The sequence below is a fragment of the Talpa europaea genome, assembly GCF_964194135.1.
Source record: "Talpa europaea genome assembly, chromosome: 1".
Classification (NCBI taxonomy): domain Eukaryota; kingdom Metazoa; phylum Chordata; class Mammalia; order Eulipotyphla; family Talpidae; genus Talpa; species Talpa europaea.
In genome coordinates this window covers 1,974,784-1,995,850 of record NC_140073.1, presented here as the reverse complement: position 1 = coordinate 1,995,850, position 21,067 = coordinate 1,974,784, and the positions used below count along the sequence as shown (strand labels likewise).

The 21,067-nt window shown below is 68.0% G+C and overlaps 2 protein-coding genes across 2 annotated transcripts; both read right to left on the bottom strand.

Annotated features, from left to right (window-relative positions):
- LTO1 (LTO1 maturation factor of ABCE1) lies at positions 1-4,402 on the bottom strand. Its single transcript, XM_084237497.1, has 5 exons — positions 4,224-4,402; positions 2,917-3,022; positions 2,025-2,095; positions 849-966; positions 1-621 (listed from the first exon to the last, which is right to left on the bottom strand). The coding sequence occupies exons 1-5, from the start codon at positions 4,271-4,273 to the stop codon at positions 553-555; spliced, it is 414 nt and encodes a 137-aa protein (XP_084093623.1). The 5' UTR covers positions 4,274-4,402; the 3' UTR covers positions 1-552.
- Positions 4,403-10,653: 6,251 nt separating this feature from the next.
- On the bottom strand, positions 10,654-13,883 carry FGF19 (fibroblast growth factor 19). The gene is made up of 3 exons (XM_084242956.1): positions 13,573-13,883; positions 13,195-13,298; positions 10,654-11,035 (listed from the first exon to the last, which is right to left on the bottom strand). Exons 1-3 carry the CDS (start codon positions 13,808-13,810, stop codon positions 10,721-10,723), a joined length of 657 nt encoding a protein of 218 aa, XP_084099082.1. The 5' UTR covers positions 13,811-13,883; the 3' UTR covers positions 10,654-10,720.
- Positions 13,884-21,067: the final 7,184 nt, after the last annotated feature.

The window sequence follows — 21,067 nt, the reverse complement described above, 5'->3', positions numbered from 1 at the left end:
CGGGGATTTGAAAGCACAAAACCCACGAAGACAGCCACACCGCAGGCCCTCCGCTGAGGCTTTCTGTGGCAACAGGCACCCACGGACCCCACAAGTGAGCCCCAGGACGAGGGAAGAGCGGGCAGCCACACGCACTGAGCAGTCGGGCTAAGTGGGGCCCCCGACGCTGACCAGCGCCCCTCTCCTCCCGGCCAGTGCCAGGGCCGGCAGCTAATCGGGAAGAAAAGACGGCCACCTGTTAGGGCTCCCGTCTCCGGTGGGGTTCGGAGCCCCGTGTGCGAGGGCTGCCATTTCTAGATGCCCAGGGGCCTCAGGAAGGCGGCCCGGCTGGGGCCCGCACAGCCAGAGGCACCGCGCACGGGCAGGAGGTGGCCAGGCCGCAGGAGAGGCCCGGGGGGCACCCAGGCCACGGCGGGGAACAGCCTTTCGCCGCCAACCGGAACCCTCCTCAGGGAGCCATGAACGCGCCGCTTTGTCCACCTTGCTCGCAGCTGGGCGCGGGACACACGGACACCTGCTCCTGGGCGCGCGGTCTTCGTTCGCCCGCCAGCCTCAGAAGGAAAGCCCGGCGCCTGCCGCGCTCACTTTAAAGTCCGGCTGGACGTTTAGTAAAGAACAAAGCTGAAGGCAGAAGGAAAAAGACGGGGTCTGAATTCTCGCTCACCGACTCGCAGAGCGGAACACACCTCCGCGCGGCCCGTGTCGTCGCCTCTGCCGCCGAGCCCAGCGGCTTCCAGCCCCGCTCCCCGGGCCGCCTCCCGCTCCCGCGCTCGGAGACGCTGCTGGAGCCCCCCTGTGGCCCCGCGCCCGGGCCCCGGCCCCCGGGGAGGGGCGCCCTCTGGACACACCTGTTTAAACTTCCCTCTGATCTGGTCTAAGTCCTCGTGAAGTTTCTCGTACGTCGGGTCATCGTAAGGGAACTTCTCAATCATCCCGATCAGCGCGTCTAAGACCTTCATCTTCTTGCTGGAACGCAGACACAGCCGGTCAGTCCTCCGCGCGCAGCGGGCTGCACCCGGGCACGAAGGGCGGCCCCGGGTGTGTCAAAAGTAGTACATGGGGCTCCCTTGCTCCTATTTATTCACCGAGTCCCGGGCTCCTGCCTGCCCCGGCGGCGGCACCACCCCAAGCGCGCGGAGTCACAGCCCGGCCTCAGCCCAGCCGGGAGTGCCCTGGTGTAGGGGCGTCGGCCGCCCCCAGGCAACAGCGGACGGGGGCGCGGGGACTGGGAAACCGAGGGCGCGGCCCGAGTACGGGCCTCCTCGCCCTGCTGTGGATGGGACCAGAGAGCCAGCGTGGCTCTGGCTGCTGCCCTCGCACCTGGGCGGCCAGCCGCTCCCCGGCACGACCAGCAGCCACCCCGCCGTGCCCCACTGCCCGGCCCGACGGAGGAGCAGGGCGCACCGAGGCAGGCGACTAGGACGCACCTGATCCTGAGTGCACGTCAGTGACAGCCCTCGCTCCAGAAACGCAAGAACTTCAAGAGTCCCAGGGATGGGGGTGCCCCTGCCCTGCTCTAGGAGCCACAGTCTCCCCAGCCACTCCCGGGCCAAGCTGTCAGCACCATGATGCTGGGCGCAACCCCTGGAGTCTCTGGCTGCCACGACCGGCAGGAACCAGCACCACAAGCAGAGGCTGCTTAACCAGGCTCCGAACCATACACCAGGGCGTCCGTGCCCCGCAGGCCGCCACCTTCAAGCTGGACAGAGGCACCCTCCCGGAGCCTCGCTGCCATCCAAGCTGCTGTGCTCCTCCCACCAGAGCTTGGGGAGACACAAGGAGAGAGAAACGACGTCTGCACCTCCTGCTAGCAGGAGCCCAAGGCGCTCAGTGAGCTCTAATACATCCGGCAGCGGCAGGAGGAGGGGCCCCCAGAAGCAGGGGCAGCTGGCTGGCCTCAGACACCCACAGGTGCCGGGCGCCGCTGACCCCTCCTGCACATCTCACCACCACACTCAAGTCTCCATTTCACAGATGCGGCACCCGGGCCACAGACTGAGGAGGAACGGCGCCCCACACTTTACCTGTCCTTCTCGGTGGCACAGCCGTGCAGGAGGCATCTCCACGCGAAGGCAAAACCTTGATAGCACCCGATCTGTGGACACAAAACAGGGATGACACGGACAAGCAGCAGGCTACACTGGACCTCGCTCAGAGGGCAGCGGTGCCCGACTGCTGTTCTGGAAGCATCCGCTGAGCATCAGGCCATGGAGGCAAGAAGTCAAGTCCTCAGCAGGGCAGCCATCTTCCAGATGCCCCCGCCCCCTGCCATTCATCCACTCTGACGACATCAGGGCGGCCTGGGGAGCCAGAACTCAGGGAAGGACAGCGGGGGCCAGGCAGGCGAGATGCCGCTTCTGGCCTGTTCCCTGGCTCCTCACGCAGGTGTCAGGAGCCCAGGCGGCCTATCGGCTCGCCGAGCCTGCACAAGGGACCCCCATCTGTGGCCTTAAGCCCCTTCATTTTGCAGCCGTTCCTCTCTGCAGCACAGGCGTCTAACACGGCACAGCTGCCTCAGCCTTGCCAGGGGAGGCCAGCTGTCAGAAGCGAGGCCAATGTATGATGAAGGACAGAGAACAACTGCAGGCGTAATGGCGTTTCACGCAAGTGTAATGTTTCCCACGACACGGCACCCACTCCTTGGGTGAGGCTTCAGCCGGCTTAGGACGGGAAGCAGCGCCAAAACACCCCAATGTTAACTGAGGCGACAGAGAACTTGTTTTCTCATCCTCCAGCCCGCGGCCTCACCATCTGTCTCGGTCAGGATGCTAGAAATCCTCCTCCAGCAGCAGCCTACCTAATCCATCGACTCCGCTGGACGAGGCCCGAGGCTCCAGGTCCATCCCACCGCACGTCACTAGTAGACCAGCAAGAATAAATGAAAAGGCTTTGTTTAGAAATGAGGGCCCCACTTACCTCAGATCCGATCTTAGCTCCATGTAACGTGCCGTGCTGTCTTCCCTCAATTATACCCAAACTGCTGCCTTCCTCGTAGCCTTCCTGAAACCCTTCCCCATGAAACCTGTCACGGAGAAGATGCAAGCCTGACCAAACAAGCAGAGGAAGAGTGTCTGCCTGGAAGCCTTTTTTGCCCCATGTCACCCAGGCACCAGGAAGTGCCAAGCCTGACTCCAGAACAGGAGACCCAAGTCCCACCCCAGCTCCGCCCTGCCTGTGTCTCCTCTACCATGGGCCGTGGTTGAAGCCCATTTTCCTCTTCTCCAAGGACTGATTCTCCAACATGGGAGAGAACAGGAGAACTTTTACAATGACATTCAAGAGTCTCTCCCCTAAAGTAAGGCCCCGGATAGCGAGATCCTAGTCCACACCCGGGGGGGGGGGGGGGGCGAACAATAGCTCTGAGTGTTGAAGCTGTGCCACCGGGTCAAGTGTGTCCAAAGAAACTGCAATACGGACAGGACTTTCTGGAACATGTCAGATCCAGTAAAGAGAAATGCCACCGCCAGAGTCTAGGCTCTGCCTCTGAACACTCAGCAGTGGGATCCGCACCTTAACCTGCAGTCCCCCAAGGGTGTGCTGGGGACCCCTCCCCAGGTCCAGTGAACAGCTCCCTCTCTCTGCTTGTGTGACTCTGGGGTGGGGGTGACCTCCAATTTCACTCGCTTCCTCGTCTGTGAAATAGGCAGAATGCCTTACAAGTAGGTCTAAGATAAGCGGGGTTCCGCACTTAGCGCCCTGCCGGATTCACAGCAAACTCTAAGCAGAGGTCAGCGACGGACTGTTAAATGTTCTTTCTTCACTGACACCTATTCACGTCTCTAGAGGGCCGGGCACCGGGGAACAGCCACAAAACAACTCACAGCAGCCGTCACCGGCCTGGGCGCTCCCCGCGGGGTCTGGAGCGGGTGGGATGACGTCTGACACATTCATCACCCCGGCATGAATGCTGCCGTATGTCCCCCGACGAGGGAACAAGAAAAAGGGGCAGCGCCCAGATGGCGCAGGCCTGTCCCGCCCGGAGGGGCGTCCCCGGAGGAAGGCGACCCCAGGCCGAGCAGATGCTGCGGCGGCCCCGGCCCGGGGAGGCGGGTCCGGAGCAGCAGCTGGGCACGTGGCGCCGGGCCGAGGGGCCGGCCGGGCGGGCGCAGAGCAAGGGGGATGAGGGGCAACCCCGCCCCGCGCGCGCCCCAGCTCTCCGGGCGGCCGGGCGCGCCCCCCGACCAGGCCCGCGAGGCCGCCGCGGACCCGGCGCCGCCACTCACCTCTCCTCCGCCATCACGATGGAGTCGAACATATCCCGACTCTCGGCCATTGCGGCGCCCGGCGGGGCCCGGCCCCTCCTCCTGGGGCCCCACCGCCCCGCGCCGCCGTCGCGCACCCGCGGGGACCCCGCACCGACGCGCCGCTTCGGGGCGGGCGACGCCACTTCCGGGGCCGGCGGCGCGGGGCAGGCTGGGTAACGACGGCACGCGGGAGGGCCCAGCCAGCCCCGGCGCGGAGCCGAGACGCAGGCGCGCGGGAGGTGGGCGGGGCCAGGCCAGACGAAGCCCCGCCCAGTAGCCGCCCCCAGGCCGCGATGGGCGGGGCCGCCCTGCGTTCTCGCGGCGGCCGTTTCCCTGGTAACAGCGGCGCGCTCGCCCCGCACCCGAGAACCGAGAGCCGGCGCGGGGCCCGCGGCTCGGGACCGGGCGGGAAAGCAGCCGCTGGTGTCAGCGAGCGCGCTGGGAAGTTTAGTTTTTTTAAACTAGAACTAAAGGGCCTGGCCTCCCCGGGGGCCTAGGGGTTCAGTCTCAGGGCCTTCACCTCTACGGCCTGGGTTCGATCCCCGGCCAGGGAGCCACCCACCTGGCGCGGCAGACCGCCCCCTTCGCCCCGCTGCCCCCCTCAGCGGTGCGTCTCAGTGGATCTGCCTGTTCTGCTCCCCACTCTGTCTCTGGGGAGTCCTCTCACACACACACCCCCACCTCTGGCCTGTTCCTCAGTTCTTCTATGCTTAAATAAATAAATCTTTATAACAAAAAAATGGTGGGGAAATCCTTTTGGAAATGATTATGCCATTGTAGCCTCCAGCGCATAAATGAACGTCCCCTGTGGCCGGGCCTTGGCAAGGTGGGAAGGGCTTTTTAAATGTTTTTACCTTTTGACCTAATCATTTCACTCCCAGGACGTCCATCTCAAGGAAATCATCAGAGAAAAATGTGATGTTTTCTGACACTGGGGCTCAGTGCCACGAGATCTGCAAAAAGCCAGAAAAAGCACCCTTGACAGAATGGGAAATTGCAGCCTCCCGTCGAGGGGTATTCACTTTGGAGACCCCTCAGCACCCCGCCAAGATCGTATTTGAGACAAAAGTAATGTCAGGGGAAAATGCTCATGATGTTAAAGGGGAAAAAAAGGCACCATCTATACAAATTCCAATTATGTGAAATAATTATGCTTCTTAGCGAACTGAAAGCCAGTCTTACATTAACAGTCATTATATCAGCACTTGGGGATTATGGTACTTTTTAATTTCCTCTTTTATATGTTTCCGCATATTCTAGGGTTGCACAGTGGGCATGAGTTGCTTCCATAAGCATATATATTTTGGGAAGAGGACAGTAAACAGGTTTTCTATTATTTTGTTCTCAAAATGTCTTTCTGCAGTTTTTTTTTTTAAAGCAAAATCATAAAACATTTGGAATGTAAGAAAAAGTGCAAAACAGACAAATCCACTGAACCAGACTCTGGCCACCAATGAATTTTTACTATCAATAATTGTGTTACATTTTTCCTTTGAATCTTTCTTTTTTTTTTTAAGATTTATGTATTTATTTGTACAAGCACAGGGTACAGTCAGAAGCGCGGGAGGGTGAGAGAATTCACCAGAGCCAGAGCGGGGAGCAGAGCAGGCAGAAGGACCGAAGTCCACTGCTGAGGGGAGCAGCGGGCGGCAGGAGAGGTCTGCGCGCCAGGTGGGACCCTCGCAGGCAGCCAGGGATCGAACTGGCGCTGCAGAGGCTGCGGGCAGCTTCCCAGCCCAGCGCTCAACCTTAACATCAACATAATCTTAGCACATGTCCAACTTGCCTTCCTCCCCCTTAACATTATATTACAAACACGTTCTCTTATTATTACGTAGATAAGATACATGTTTGTATCTCAGCTGAGAGAAAATACAATAAGCTGTATCCTTGGGCAGAGAAAAAGATACTTGCTGAGAACAAAAAGGGACAAGTTACAGGATAACAGAGGGCCTCCCCACTGGCGCAGCGGGTTGAGGGCCATGCTGTGAAGCTGTCCACAGCCTCTGCAGCGCGGGTTCAATTCCCGGCCGGCCGGGGAGATACCCACATGGCATAGCAGACCTCTCCTGTCTCGCCCGCTGCTCCCCTCAGCAGTGTCTTTGGTCTGTTGCCTGTTCTGCTCCCCACTCTGTCTCTGGTGAATCCTCTCACCCTCCTGCGCCTCTGGCCTGTACCCCAGTTCTTGTATAAATAAATAAATCTTAAAAAAAAAAAACCCAATGGGCAGCGAGAACTGCACAGAAGAACAGAGTTTTAATTTCAAACATAAAAAAAGCAGTGCAGGGGCCTCCGTGGTGGCACAAGGGGTTAAGACGCAACCTATGAAGCTGTCCGCAGCCTCTGCAGCTCGAGTTCGAGCCCCGGCCAGGGAGCTACCCACACGGCACAGCAGACCTCTCCTGCCGCCCGCTGCTCCCCTCAGCAGTGTCCTTCGGTCCTTCTGCCTGCTCTGCTCCCCGCTCTGGCTCTGGGGGATCCTCTCCCCCTCCCGCGCACCTGGCCTGTACCCCAGCTCTTGTATAAATAAAATAAATATTTTTTAAAAAGACATTTTTTAAAAAAAGAAAAGAAAAAAGTTAATAAAAGACGGAGCTGGTGGGGCCCGCCCGGCCGGCGCGTCGGCCGCTCCCGCCCCCAGAGGGCGCTGTCCCCCCACGGAGGACGGGCCGGGGCGCGCGGGGCGCACGACGCCGCCGGAGCTCGGGGTCCCCACGTGGCCCGCGCGCCTCCCTCCTCAGGGGCTCCCCTGGCCTCCAGGGTCTGCCCCGCCTCCGTGGCCCCCGCCCGCCCCCCCCCCCCGGGCCTTTCTCCCCGCCGCCTCGCCCGCCCCGGCCCGCGCGCCCCGGCCCCTCGGGGAGCGCACCCGCCCAGGCCGCCCCCGCCCGCCCGGCGCGCCCGAGAGGGCTGGCTCCTCCCGGCCCCGGCTCCTCCCGGCCCCGGCTCCTCCCGGCCCCGGCCCGCGGCGGGCGGGTGTCCACGCGGGCCCGAGCCCGGGAGCCCCCGTGCCCCGCCGGCTCCCAGGAGGACGGCGCCTCCCCCCGCGCAGCCTCGCGGGGTCCGGCGCCCCCCGGGGGCTCGTCTGCGGAAGCGGATCGCGGGGAGTCGACGCACCGGGAGCCGCGCGCCCTGGGGGCGCCTGGGACTGCCCGCCGCTCGGGGCTGGGCGCACGGGGCTGGGCGCACGGGGGGCGCGCCCGCTCCCCGCGCCTCCGCCCGCCACCGGGGGCGCCCCTGCGCCCGCACCCGCCGCCAGCGAGCCCCCCGCTCCTTGCAGCCCCCCCGGGCGCCGGGACCCTCGCCGCGCCACCTCCAGGCCCCGCCGGCCGAGCCCCGGCGCCGAGGACCTGCGCTCCGGCTCCCCGAGGTCGCCGGGCGACTTGGCGATGGAGATGGTCTGCTCGACTCCGGGAAGGACAGGCGCGGGGCTTAGGGGCTCCCGAGGACGCTGGTCAGCTGCCCCCGCTGGCCGTCCCGGGCTGCCGGCCCCGGTCATAGCTGGGGACCCTCTACCTACTCTTGTGACTGGGGGGGACACCCAGGCTGACGGCCCAGGGACTCGCTGCCCGGCCCCCCACCAGGCGGTGCACTGGGCTGCCCCTGTGTGGGCTTGGGTCCAGGCTTCCCCTCTTCTGGCTCCTCCTGCCTGCCCAGGTCTCAAAGCAGCAGCGCCACGGGGTGTGGCACCTGGATGGGCATCCTGGGCTGCCACCAGCAGGACGGAGTGTCGGGGCCCTTAGCAACCATCTGCACTGTCCCCAGCGCACTCAAACCCAGGGGCTCCCAACACAGAACCCCCCACACTGGCACCCCAACCTCACCCGGGCTTACAAATGACGTCAGAGCTCCGGTAAGAATAAGTTTAATGTAATGTCTGGCGATTTCAAATTAAGAACATGAATACAACTACATGCTAGCAAATCATTGAACTGCCATACATCAGCCTGGTCCAAAAACGCGGTTCCCTACGACACGAGAAGCCTCTGGAATGTCGCGACATGAGTGCGCCTCGGGCCAGGCGCCTCCGTGGACGGCCCGCGCGCCCGGGGAAGCAGGAGTGAAATCAGCTCTGATTTGAAATAAAGATTTGTTGACGGGCAGTTCTGCGCCTCCACGTTGACCTTCCGGCAAAAAGGTCGCCTTCCGGGTGAGCGCGGGGCCCGAAGGCTCAGCCCTCGCCCCCTGCCGCTGCGGCGGACCCAGGTGTCATTTCTGAGTCTCCAGGCCGCGGCCGCCAGCGGGAAGAGGAGCAGCGAGCGAGCGAGCGAGGCGAGCCCCGGGCCACCAGCCGCCGCCGGGGTTCCGGTGCTGCCAGTGAACAGCGTTTCTTTTGATTTTTGTTTGAAATGACGGATTGACAGCAAGTTGCCGAAACGGTGCTAGGACCCCGTGTGGCCCATCCCCAGCCTGCGCCGGCTGCATCTCAGGTACCGACAGCAGGACGACAGCAGGACGGTCCCCGACCTGCCCCCACCCCGCAGCCCCCAGCTGAGATGGCCGCTTCTGGGGCACACGCGGGCGCGCTGCTGGCCTTTAGGGGGCAGGCCCGCCCAGTGGGTTGCAGCGTGAATGTCATCACCCTCTTTCTCGCAATTCTCCCTCCGACCGGCCAGGGTACCTGCCCTGCAGCCAGGGGTGTCCTTGTGAGCGATGCTGATTTGGCGGACGCCACCAGAATGTGCGCGGAAGGTCTAAGGGTGCTTCGGCGCTCCTGGTGAGGACGTGGCCGCGAGGGCTCTTCCCGGCTTGAGCAGGCAGCTATTTCCACGGGAGGCGCAGTTGCCACCCGCGACCACACGTGGAGACGCCGAGAGTCCCCTAGCACGGCCGGGCCCTGGACACACCTTGGTTACCTCTGGGCCTGTGACTAGACAAGCAGCACCTCTCTGTGCAGGTGGGGGGCACTCCCGGGTGACTGTCTCCCACGGAGGTGCAGCCTCTGCTCCAGGTGAGATGCTGCTGTTCTACTTGACCGCTTGGGGACACCTGCTCCCAGCAAGGGGTGCACGGCCCCCTGAATGTGAGCACGCTAAGCGTGGGGCACCGAGTTTGGCCACCGCTAGCCAGGGCTTCTGTTTCCTGTAGCCGAACACCCTTCCGACAGGGGCTCCCTAACTCCAGGAGAGGGAGCGTGAGGCGGCTGCGTCCCTACCAGCCTCCACTAGCCGGTCACCCTAAACTGACTGTTCAAATGCTTGGAGGGTTCCTACGACGGTCCGGGAGCTGCGTGCTGTCCGCGCAGCAGTGGCCACACTGTGGGCCCCTCCGTGCACAGCACAGCCGCGCCTTCCCTTCCCTCCTCCCTTCCATGCACCATTCCAGCTGGTTCGGGATGCAACCTTTGATACACACTCCGCTTTAATGTAGCAAACAAAACTCATGTACAGACATAAATACAATTTGGGGGTATAAATAAGGTAAGAAAATAGAGATGTACATATGGCACAAAATAAATTACTCATAAATACGTGGGACGCGAAGTGCCAGGGAGCGGGCTGGCCGGCTCCGCCTGCACGTGTTTCCGCCGAGAACCAGGGCTTTCCAATACTCCCTTGACAGGCTTTTGGCTGAAATGCCGGGGTGATGAGGTGGGGGTGACCTGGGGAGCGGGCAGAGGACTGTGGACAGGATGCGGCCTCTGGGAGCCGCTATCTGCGCTTTTCAGGTCAACGTCCACGGCCCGCAGGGGGAGGCCAGACCCCGCGCGGGGTCGGGGCTGTGCGGCTCATCGCCAAGGGGCCGCCTGTGGCATCCGCACGCCCGGGGAGCCCGAGGCGCCTGGTGAGGAGGGGCTGTGTCCCCAGGCCTCCCCTCTGAGCAGGCGGCAGCAAGGCCTGAGTCGGGTGAGCGGCGGCTGTGGCTGTTGGGAGGGGGCAGGGCAGAGGGCAGAAGCCAGGGAACTGCCCCAGAGGCCGTGGGCAGATGGCCAGGTTGCCCAAAGCGGAATCGGGCCTGGCTCTCGAGATTCACCCAGGCTGGAGGGAAGGGCTGGAGCCCCCCTTGAAGCCTGGCGCTGGGGCGGGCCAAAGTCCTCCTTGGAGCCGAGACTGGGGCAAGTCTCGCGTGCGGCCGAGTCCGGATTACCTGGTGCTTCCGAGCTGGTCCGCTGCCTGTGAGCTCGGCCCACGCTCCTCTTCCGCCGCCCCTCCTGGAAGCCGTGGGAGGACCGCGGGCGTCGGGCTGGGCCGGGCATGTCCCCAGAGGCAGCGGAGTCCCGTCGGGGAGGCGCGCAAGCACACGGGACGGCGCCTAGCCAGGCGGCAGGGTGGGGGCTGGCACCGCCCCGTCATACAAGCTGGCCTGCAAGCGAGCGGCACAGCCGGCGTCCGACGCGCACCGGCACGAGTCCTAATGCTCCTTCCTAGCGCTAGAGACGGGAGGTCACAGGTCAGGCCGTGCGGCCCGGCCAGAGTCCACTCTGCAGGCGGCCCGGGCCAGGACCTGCCTCCGTGGGCGGGAGGGGGCCCGGACTTCCGTCACTTCTGAAAGCTGGGGCTCTTCACCCTCCCCAGCCTGGTGGCGATCCCGAAAGGGTCCATGCTGTCCGTCTCCAGGGGCGAGGCAAACACCTCCCAGTGGAAGAAGTCCTGGACGCCCTTGGGCTGCATGGGGTCCTGGGGCAGCATGGGCAGGAAGCGGGACAGCGGCAGGAAGCCCCTCCCTGTGTGCAGCTGCCTCTGCTTGGGGCTGCTCAGGGACACCGGGAGCCGGTGCTTCCTGGACAGGTACACGTTGTAGCCGTCGGGCAGGATCTCCTCCTCGAAGGCGCAGTCCTCATCTGAGAACTGAGGCTGCGGAGAAAACGGGCAGCCGGTGAGCGCCCATGGGTGAGACGCGGGCAGGGGCTGGTGCTGCCAGCTCAGGTCGTGGCACCCAGAGGACAGAAGGAGACCAAGCACCCGCTTTCGGGCAACTTTACATAGGGAGTGGATCCATCTCCCCAAACGCCCGCGAGCAGGTGTAAGCGGGTCGGGCCCACGGGGAGCTTCCCTTGTACCCGCGCGGACACCAACACCCACCCCCGCAGCCTGGAGGTGCCCCTGCTCCACCTGGCGCCCTGGGACGCCAGGGGCACACCTGTCTGGGGGACATGCTCACCCACACGCTTCCCACACACCCCCCCAGCTGCGCCCAAAGCACCCACCTTCCAAGCTTGAGTCTCGCTCTGAGCCCCGGGCACAAACCCTGCGTGCTCTGCCCCAGGGAAGGGCGAGTGGACCCCGCGGCCAGCCCGCGGGCATGGACGCCCCCCCCACCCCGTCTCCCCTCCGCTCTTTGGGAAGCACTCCAAACCCCGCGAGCCTTTCAGGATCAGCCTTTGAATTAGGAATGACCCGGAATCCGATCTGGGGCCCCGATTAAAGCATCTCTTCCCCAGCCAGACCCAGGAGCCGGCGGACTCCAGCCCTTTTTGTCTGGGCCATTGTCAGGACCCTCGGCCCCCTCGGGCGCCCCATTCAGCAGCCTCCGGGCAGCCGGCCAGCGGGCAGGACCAGCCGCCGCCCCTCCCCCGGCCGCGGCCGGAAATGCTGGCGGGGCGCGCGGGGCCCCCCACTCCAGCGTCCTTCCCCCGGGGGCGCGGGGGGGCCAGCTGGGGGGGGGGGAGCCGCCAGGGTGGGCGTTGCAGCGCCGCAGGAGGCGCCCGGCTGACCGCGGAGGGTGCGCTGTGCTGATAAGCGCTGATAAGGCCCCGGGGCCGCCGCGACACCCCCGCGCGGCGCGGGGTGCAGCCGCCCGCCCGCCCGCCCGCCCGCCCGCCCGCCGAGGGGAAATGCAAATTGATAAACCGGGAGGGAAACCAGAGGGGGGGCGACCAGCGCCTCCTCTCCTCTACGGGCAGAAAATGGAGGGCCGGCCTCCCGGGGAAGGTGACTTTCTGCTGACAAGGGGCCCCCGCCCGCCCCGGGGCCCGCGGGCCCAGGAGGGGCCCCCCTCGCGCCGGGGCCGGGGCGCGCGGGGCCGGGGGACCCCGGATCACAACGACTGAAGTCGCGGCCCGGGCGCGAGTGGCCTCGGGGCCCGCCCGCCTCCGCGAGCCCCCCCGGCCCCCCCGCTCCTTTGTCCTGCTCGAGGCTCCGCGCCGGCCCGAGGGCGCTCCGGGCGGACGGGGCGCGGGCGCGTCGGCGCCACGGAAAACGCAACTTTGAGGCTAAGGAAAAAGCCCTCCCGCCGCGGGGGGGGCGGCTTTCGCGTCTCCCCGGGGAGGCGGGGCTTTCCGGGAGGCGCGCGGGGCCCCCGCCCGGGGCCGAGGGGCCCGGACCTCACACAGCCGGGTCGGCGCGGGGGGGCGCGGGGGGGCGCGGGGGGCGGGGCTCGATCCTTTGAACTCGCAGCCTTTGTTCCCCGCGAACGGAGACCCGCGGCCGCGCACTTCCTGCCCGGAGACCCCGGGGGTCACCTGCGCACCCCCAGGCGCCCCCATCGCAGCCCCCCAGAAGCGTTCCCGGGGGGCGCGCCCCGAGCGCGGAGAAGCGCGCCGCTGGATTCTTCTTCTGACGTGTCTGCAAAACACGCGCGCTCTGATGTTCAGAGACAAGTACACGCCTCTCCAATCTCAGGGGTGCTGTTTCCCCCCCGATTTCGAGATCGACTTCGCGAAGAGCCCACGTCCCGCATTTTATTCCCTTCCATCCGCCCGCGGGGAGGGCCCCGGAGGCGGGGACCGCGCGCCGGGCTGGAGGGCCCGAGGGGGGCTTCCTGCTCCACATCCAGGAGCCCGCAACGCGCCGCCTCCGGCTGCGCTGGGGGCGCGGGGGCGCTGGCGGGGCGCTGCCTCAGAACCCCCCCCCCCCCAGCGATGTCGCCTTCAGCTTGCAGAGGCCTTTGCGGCCTTTTCTGGGGGTTCTGCGCGGCTCGGGCTGCGGCCGGGAAGCCCTGGGCCCAGCCCGCGCCCCCTCCCTTCTGCAGGCCCCACCCCGGGGGCGCGCAGGGCCCGCGCCGAGACACCTACCAGCCCCTGCATCCTGCCGTCGGCGCCCATGCAGAGGTACCGGGCGCTGTTCGCCCCCTTGATGGCCACGGTCCGCAGGGCGACAGCCTTGATCTCCACCAGACCTGAGTGCGAAGGGAGCAAAAGGCTGCAGCGAGGGCCGCGGGGCCACGTGTGGATGCGAGGGGGTCACCGACCCATGTCACCCCGCCCCCCACTTCCTCCGCTGTCGGGGGCCTGCGGAGCCGGCCGGGGGCTGGAGGAGGCTGCAGCCGCGTTCGCGAGTCTCTGCCCCGGTCCAGGGGCTGCCGGCGGCCCCGCGGCGGGAGCGGAACGCGGAGACCCGGGGAGCGAGGGGCGCGGGGGGCGGGGGTGAAGGGGCCGCGGGCGGGCACTCACTGTGCGCGCTCTGGCCCCGCGCGCAGTCCACTGCGCCCTCGGGGCGGATGCGGAGAAAGCAGCTGGAGAGCCCCGGGGGCCCGGCGGCGTACAGGTGCCGCAGGCGCACGGGCTCGCCCCAGCCGTAGCGCACGTGCGGCCCGGCGTCCGAGGACAGGGGCCGCCCGGCGGCGGCCAGCCAGAGGCCGGCCAGGACCAGGGCGCGGGCCGCGACGCCCCGGCTCGGCGCGCTCCGCATGGCACCTCCGGAGGCTGGGGCGAAGTTCGGGCGGCAGCTGGGGCGCGCGGGGCAGAGCGTGGCGAGGCGCGCGGCCGGCACTCAGCCGCCAAGCGTGCGCTCCGGGCGCGGCGCTCCTGCTCCGACGGCGCGGCGGGCCCGGCCCGCGACCTTATATAGCGCGTCGCCCCGGCCCGGCGGGTGGGTGCCTGCGACACCCGAGCGTGTCTTATCGGGATTGCATCAGGCCTCCGCCCCCGGGACACACCCACCCACACCCCGCCCCGACCCCAGCCCCCTCCGCGGGCCGCGCCCGGGTGACCCCGCCCCGGCCGCCGGGACCGGGGTGGGGGGCGGGGGAGGCCCCGCGCGCGGGAGGGGCAGGTGCTCCCCTGCCCCGCGGTGGCGGCCGGGGCCGGGGCGCTCCCCGCTGAGCGAGGCTGAGTTTATGGAGCGGTGAAGAGGCGACTGGGGCCCGTCCCCCGGCCGCGGCCCCCTTAGGGCGTGCGCGCCTCGCGGGGGGGCTCGCTGGGGCGGGGGGCAGGAACCCTGGGGCCAGAGTTTGGGGGCACCAAGTGTTGCGCCCCTCGGTTCCAGCCCGGGAAAGCCCGGCCGCGGCTTCGGGGCCACCCCCGCCCGAGAAGGCCCCCCCGCCTCGTCTCCAGACGCGAAGCCGTCCATCAGCATCTCCCGGAGGCCATTTTCTCGGGCTTTCCCTCCCCGCGGCCCCGCCCCCTGCCCCTTTTCTTCGGGTAAATTGCGCCCCGACGGGGTGCCGGGCGCGCTCTCCGCCCGCGGAGACAATGGGGCGCGGGGCGCGGGGCGAGCGCTAGATGGCGCCCCCGCCCGGGCCTCGGCCCTGCGCCCCGCGCGGGTTCTGACCCGGTGCCGAGCGCGCCTCGGCGGGACCCGGCGGCGGGGGGCGCCCTACCTGGCGGGGAGGGGCTGCTGGGCCCGGGGGCACCTCTGGGAGACGGGGCTGCTGCGGGGGCGGCTCTGCAAACAGGGGGCTTCCTTGACGCCGCCGCGGGCCTGGAGCAAGGGGGGTCCCGGCTGCGGCCGGGCGGGATCCGTCCCTCAGGCCCCCGCGCGCGCCCGCCCGGGCCCCCGAGGCCCCCCGCCCGGGCCCCCCAGGCCCCCCGCCCGGGCCCCCGAGGCCCCCCGCCCGGGGCGCGGCCGGAGCGGGGGGCGGCGGCGGGAGCGCGGGGGGCCGGGCCCAGCCGGGTGGGTGTCCACGAGCCGAGGCCGCGTTCAGGGCGGGGCCCACGACGGCGCACGCGGGACGGTCGCCGGGGGGCGCCTGACGAGGGCACCCCGAGCCGGCGCACGCGAAATCCCATTACCCCCCCAACCCCCCCCCCCCGTGGCTTTAAACCGACCGCGGCTCCTGTTCACTCAGTTACGCCCCCCGCGGCTCTCGCTTTAGAGCCCCCAGAGGGCTGCGGGCGCTGGGGGGGCAGCCGCCGAGCCCCAAGTGGAGCCCCGACGCTGGCTCCTCCCCCGCCCCAACGGCGGGGCGGGAGAGTGACCTCTGACCCCGACCTCAGGGCGAGGCGAGGCTGGCTGCACCCCGGCCCTGGTGAAACGCCGAAGGGGGACCCCTCCCGCGGGGAAAAGCGGAGGAGCACCCCCAGGGCCCACAGCCCGTGAGTGGGGGGCCCGGCGTCTGCGCCCAGGCCCGCGGCTTGGAAACTCGGGTCCCCGCGTCTGCGGCCCGGGTGGGGGCTCCCGGGGATCCCCGCCGCCCCCCGACGCCGCCCCTCTGCCCGCCGCAGCCTCGCCCGGGGCCTCGGGGTGCGGTCGCGCGGGGCGGGACGCGGCGGAGGGGCCCCCGCACGTGCGCTCCCGAGCCTGAGACCCGCGCGGCTGATCCGCGCCCCCGGCGAGGACCCGGGGGCTGGGGGCGGCCAGACCCCCGGAGCGCGGGCGCGGGGGCGGGGGGGGGGCGGGGACGGCGTCCCCAGCCCGGGCCCTGCGGTGGGGGAGTGGCCGCCGCGGGGGTGGGGACGCGGGGCGGCCAGCAGGGGGCGCCGCGGCAGGCCGGGGAGCCGCCCCAGCCCCGCAGCCCCAGCCCCGCAGCCCCAGCCCCGCAGGCCCAGCCCCGCAGCCCAGCCCCGCAGCCCAGCTCTGCAGCCCCAGCCCCGCAGCCCCAGCCCCGCAGGCCCAGCCCCACAGCCCAGCCCCGCAGCCCCGGCCCCGCAGCCCCAGCCCGCAGCGCAGCCCCGACCCACACACGCCCCCCGCGTGCAGGCCTGGGCCGGCCTAGAGCCTCCGGGCTGCGCCTGCCTGGACTTGGGCGCAGGCAGACACCGCGGGGGGGGGGGGGGGTCATGGGAGCTGGGAGCAGGGCCGGGCTCCAGGCCCGGTGGCCGCGGGGCTGGACGCGTGTGAGCCGCGGTCCTCCGAGCCGCCCTGAGCCCTGTCTCCGCACCGGGCCCTCCCGGCTGCTCCCCACGCGCCAGAGGAGCTCGTCCCCGTCGCAGCCCCAGCCGAGGCTCCCCTGCGGGCTGTGCGCGGAGCAGCCACGTGCTGCTTCTAGTTTCCCGCTTGGGGCTTGGCATCCCAAACACGCTTTTCTAAGCAGCCCCCCTCCCGGGCCCGCCCCGGCCCCCACCGCCCAGCGGCGCGCAGTGACCTTCACTGCTGGGTGTGGGTGAAAACCCTTATCAGACGGGAGATCTGCGGCCCGGCCTGGGGCTGGAGTCCGGGGTGCAGGGCCAAGGCGGCACGCTGGTCCCCGGGGCCCCTGAGCTCTGCCCTGCGGCGCTGCTGGAACCTGCGCTGTGCCCCCCCCCCAGCGCAAACCCATCTTCCTCCTTTGCGGATCGTCATTCCCAAAGGGGCGACCCTGCCAGCCCAGGAGCGTCGGGGTGGAAGCGGGAAACTCCTCTGTGCCTCGGCTCCCTGTCTTGTGAGCACAGTCAAAGGGAGGCCCGATGCGCAGGGCTCAGGGGAGAACCCGGAGACGCCCCAGCCCTGATCACGGGGATTGGTGCTCATCCCGAGCCGCTGGCCTGTGTGTGGGGGGGGGCAGAGGTGACAACTGTTCTGACCTGCGAGGGCCACGCTCCGGCGCCCTTCGCTGAAAGAACTGTGCTGTCAGGGCACCAGGCGAGTCTAGTCCAGAGTGACAAAGCCCAGTGGGTGACGGTGTGGCGCTGGGGACCACGGGGTCGGCCAGGGAGGGGCTCGAAGGGCCCACGGTGCCGCCGGTGGACCGTCCCGCCCCTCGCTCGGTGGTGGCGGGGTGAGCCGGCCGCCGCAGCTCCTCGTTTGAACGGTGCCCGGCAGAGGCGGTGTCTCCGTTTTAAGTTACGTCTCAACAAAGTTGATGGCGCCCGGTTCATTGCCAAGGTCGTACCTGTTCAAGGCCAATTCAGAAGATCCAGACTCGGCGAAGCAGCCTCAGGGGATGGGGACTCTCCCCCCGTAGGACCCGCCCCCCATCAGCTGCCTCCGCTCAGGAGTTCGCCGGGGCCTCTGAACACGGCTGCCCGGACCTGCAGCCACAGGAGAGCCAGCAGCTGCCCCGCTCTGCGGGCGAAAGGCCGGGGCAGAGCTGGCAGCGACACCGGCTGGTGGGTGAGGGCCTGGCGGAGAGAGCACGTGGGCTCCCAGGGAGGGAGCGATGATGCCTTTTAAAGACGAACACCCCGCCCCGCCCAGGGTTCCTTACAGTTAAAGGGCCTAAGCAGGGCCTCCCTGGTGGCGCCGGGGCTAAGTCTCAGCACTGTGAAGCCAGTCCCCGGCCAGGGAGCTACCCGCAGGGCGCAGCGGACCTCTCCTCTCCCCGCTGTCCCCTCGCAGTGGGTTTCAGTGGATCCACCTGTCTCTGGGGAATCCTCTCCCCCCAGTACACCTTTGGCCTATACCTCAGCTCTTCAACATAAAAATAAATTTTTAAAAATCTTTTTTTTTTAAAGATTTTTTTATTTATTTGTACAAGCACTGGGTACAGGCCAGATGCGCGGGGGGTGGGGGGTGTGTGTGTGTGTGTGACAGGATTCAGCAGAGCCAGAGCGGGGAGCAGAGCAGGCAGAAGGACCGAAGTCCACTGCTGAGGGGAGCAGCGGGCGGCAGGAGAGGTCTGCGCGCCATGCGGGACCCTCAGCCGGCGGCCGGGGATCGAACTGGCACTGCAGAGGCTGCGGGCAGCCTGGCAACCCAGCGCTCAACCGCTGCGCCACCAAGGGAGGCCCAATTTTTAAAAATCTTCAGAAGAAGCAAAAGGCCGGAGCAGCTGGGTGCTGCTGGGGTGGGGGCTGGCTGCCCGGCGGGTGCTCGGTAACTCGGTAACAGCGTGGTTATCAATGTTCTCCACGCCACACTGAACCGTACACGTCTAAATGGCTGGTTTTATGTTATGTGGATGTCACGCAAAAAAGAAAGCGACCCGCGGAGGGCGCCCAGGCCGGGGGCGTGACCGGGCAGCGGGCTGAGGGGGCTGGGCTGGGCGGCAGGCCAGGCCCTGCCCAGGGCTGTGGACAGACGTCCCCGACCCCGCAGACGGGGCTGGCACGGTGTCTGTCACCCCCGCTGACCTCAGGCGGCCGGAGGAGTGCGCGCGGTGGCCGAGGGCGGGGCTCCGGGCACCTGCTCGGAACTTCCCTGGAGGTCAGGGACCTTGCAAGGTGAAATAACGAGTGGGGGGGACCCAGCCCTCGTACCTGGCGCCAGCTCTGGCTCCTTAGCCAGAGCCAGGGCCGGCTCTGGTGGTGACCGCCCCAGCCGGGGCCCCGGACACGCCGTGGGAGCCCTGGATGTCCAGGTCGCCGTCCCCAGCCGTCCTCCAGAGCGGGCGGCGCGGCTCCGGAGACGCCCTGGCCGGGACAGGGTGGCGGCGCCAAGGAGAATGTGGGGGTGAGGTCCCGCTCTGTGGGGTCTTCTTGGGGCGTGCCTCCTAGGGACCATGCTGTGTCCCCATTGGCAGGGGCCCGCTCCCCATCTCTGGGTCTCCGTCTCTCTCTGATGAGGACACTTGTTGGATTTAGGGGACCATGCCAGGGACAAGCTCACCCGAGACCCTTCATTTCATGGGCAGAGACTTTCCCAAACAAGGTGACGTCCACCTGCCCTCGGGGAGCACCAGCTGGTGCCGTCCTCGGTGCTTGTCCCCCACAGCACCCCGACCCCCACCGAGAGCAGGGGGTAGCGACGGCTGAGCCTGCGTGTCCTGGAGCAGAGGCCGGCGCGGGCACCTGTGGGGGGCTGCAGGGGCCAGCAGGGTCCTCTGGGCCGGGGCTGCTTGGAGGGTGTTAGGCCCATGTGCCCCCGAGGCCAGGAGAGGTCGTCCATGCCGCTTCTTCTGCACATTGGTTGCCCTGGGGCTCTCCTCCTGCCACCCCTCGGGCCCGTGGGGCTCTGTGGCCTCGCTCCCCACCTGCCAGGCGGCTGGTCAAGCACCCCTCCAACCCGGGGGGCACATCAGCAAATCCCCATGAAATACGTGAAAGGGCGCACCTGGAGAAGGGGGGACACCTGGAGGGGGGAGGGTGCCCAGGGAAGGGAGAGCACCAGGAGAGGGGGGAGCAGCACAGAGGGAGGGAGCACCGTCCTCTGCCTCACGTTCGTCCCCGCCCCAGGTGGGCCCGCCTCGGTCACACCACAGGAGCCATCAAATCCACCCACGAACCTTGTCCCACGTCGGCTGGGCCGGCCTGTCCCGTCAGCCGGGAAGGCCCACGCGGGGCCTCTGCACGGCATCGGCGGCCCCAGGCGGGCGGCCCGTGGCTGCTCTCGCGTCCCGGCTGCCACCTCCGCCGCCCCGGCCATCCCCAGCCATCCCCGGCCTCCGCGCCGGCCTCCCGAGCAGGCTCCTCGCCAGGCCCAAGCCGCCGGGGCCCCGAGCCCGGCCACCCGAGGCTGACCCCTGGCCCCGCCAGGCCCCCGGCCCCCGTGTGTTGGCCAGGGAGGCTTTTAACTTCTTCAAATGCTTTCGCGGCTCCCGATGGTGCCTCCTCCAAAGAGCCCCATGAAATTCTCGGAGACCTGTCAAGCCGGGGGAGCCCCAGAGCGCTTTGATTTACAGGACAGATGTTTGCCAGCTGACACTTGGAGGGGCCGAGGGGGCGGGGGGAATTAAATAAGAATAGGGGTGTCAGCTCCCAAAAGGTGGCATATCTCTGCTTAATTCCTTGACGCCCAGTGTGGTTCAGAGGTCGGGCTGTTAATGGCAGGGGACAAATTGGGGGCCGCCACCTGTGGTTCTTCCAGAGGGGGAGGGAAGCCCCTCCACATTTCAGGCCTGGCCCCCTAGCCAGGCCTGACCGCCCTTGACTGCTGAGCGCTCCCTGGCCTCTCCGGGCCTCGGTCTCTCCACCTGTAACACAAAGGAACGGATGCCCGGGAACCCCCTGCGTGATGCCCGCCGTGGCGGGTGCTGTTCCCCCACAGCTCGACCACCCGGCGGGGCCCTCCCCGAGGCGCCTTCCAAGTGGCCGCCCCCGCCACCCGCCCACCAGCGAGCACCCCCATGCACAGCTGAAGCCCCGCTCGCCCCGCAGCCCCCTGAGCCCCCACCCCCGACCCAGCCTCCCGGCAGCCGGCCCTGCCCCTGGGCGGGGAGAGCCCGGCACGGTGCTCAGGCCCCAGGGAGACCCACGGGCGCAACTCGGCGGGACAGATGGACACACAGACACCGGACACCGGACAGGCCCTCGCGGGCGCGGCCGCTGCTGGCGAAGGCGGGGGCTCACGTGGGGGCGGGGGCCAGGGGGCCGCAGGGTCCAGGCGGGGCCCTCTCCTCCGACTCTCGCTGCGGGCGGGGGCTTCACCTCGCCAGCCAAGCTGCGTGTCAGGGCGCACAGCGCCGTGTCGGGCGCCCCGTGCAGCCGGTGCCCGGGGCGGCTCCCGGGTCCCTCCGCGGCACATTAGTAAAGCCGGGGCCGTTCGCCGCAGGCCTGGAGCCGCCGTTGGCGTAGCCCTCGCCAGCTTTGATCACCCCCTTTCACGCCAGGGCCCAACACTCAGGCTCCGACGGCACAACTCGGGGTGAGGGCTGCCCGCTCCCCTCCCGAGGGACGGCGGGGCTCCCACCCTCACCGGCCGCCAGAGAGGCTGGGCCTAGGCGTCCTCGCCGCCCCGAGCTGGGTGCCAAATGGCGGCACCGGGCTGCCCGGCAGCTCCGGCCTCGGGCCTCCAGCAGTTGTAAAGCACTCTGGGGCCCACTGGCACCAGGCCAGGTTGCGGTGCCCTCGAGGTGGCTCCTGACTCCGTAAATGACCGCAGCGGGGAGGCCCCAGGGACATGCTGGGGCTCTGGGGACGGTCACCCTTCAGG

Coding starts and splice junctions, on each gene's coding strand:
- LTO1 (XM_084237497.1), bottom strand. CDS start 4,273: ATGGCCGAGAGTCGGGATATGTTCGACTCCATCGTGATGGCGGAGGAG. Junction 2,096..2,916: donor GAGCTAAGATCGGATCTGAG/GTAAGTGGGGCC, acceptor TTGTGTCCACAG/ATCGGGTGCTATCAAGGTTT. Junction 967..2,024: donor TGTGCCACCGAGAAGGACAG/GTAAAGTGTGGG, acceptor TCTGCGTTCCAG/CAAGAAGATGAAGGTCTTAG.
- FGF19 (XM_084242956.1), bottom strand. CDS start 13,810: ATGCGGAGCGCGCCGAGCCGGGGCGTCGCGGCCCGCGCCCTGGTCCTG. Junction 13,299..13,572: donor GCGGGGCCAGAGCGCGCACA/GTGAGTGCCCGC, acceptor CTTCGCACTCAG/GTCTGGTGGAGATCAAGGCT. Junction 11,036..13,194: donor ACGGCAGGATGCAGGGGCTG/GTAGGTGTCTCG, acceptor TTTTCTCCGCAG/CCTCAGTTCTCAGATGAGGA.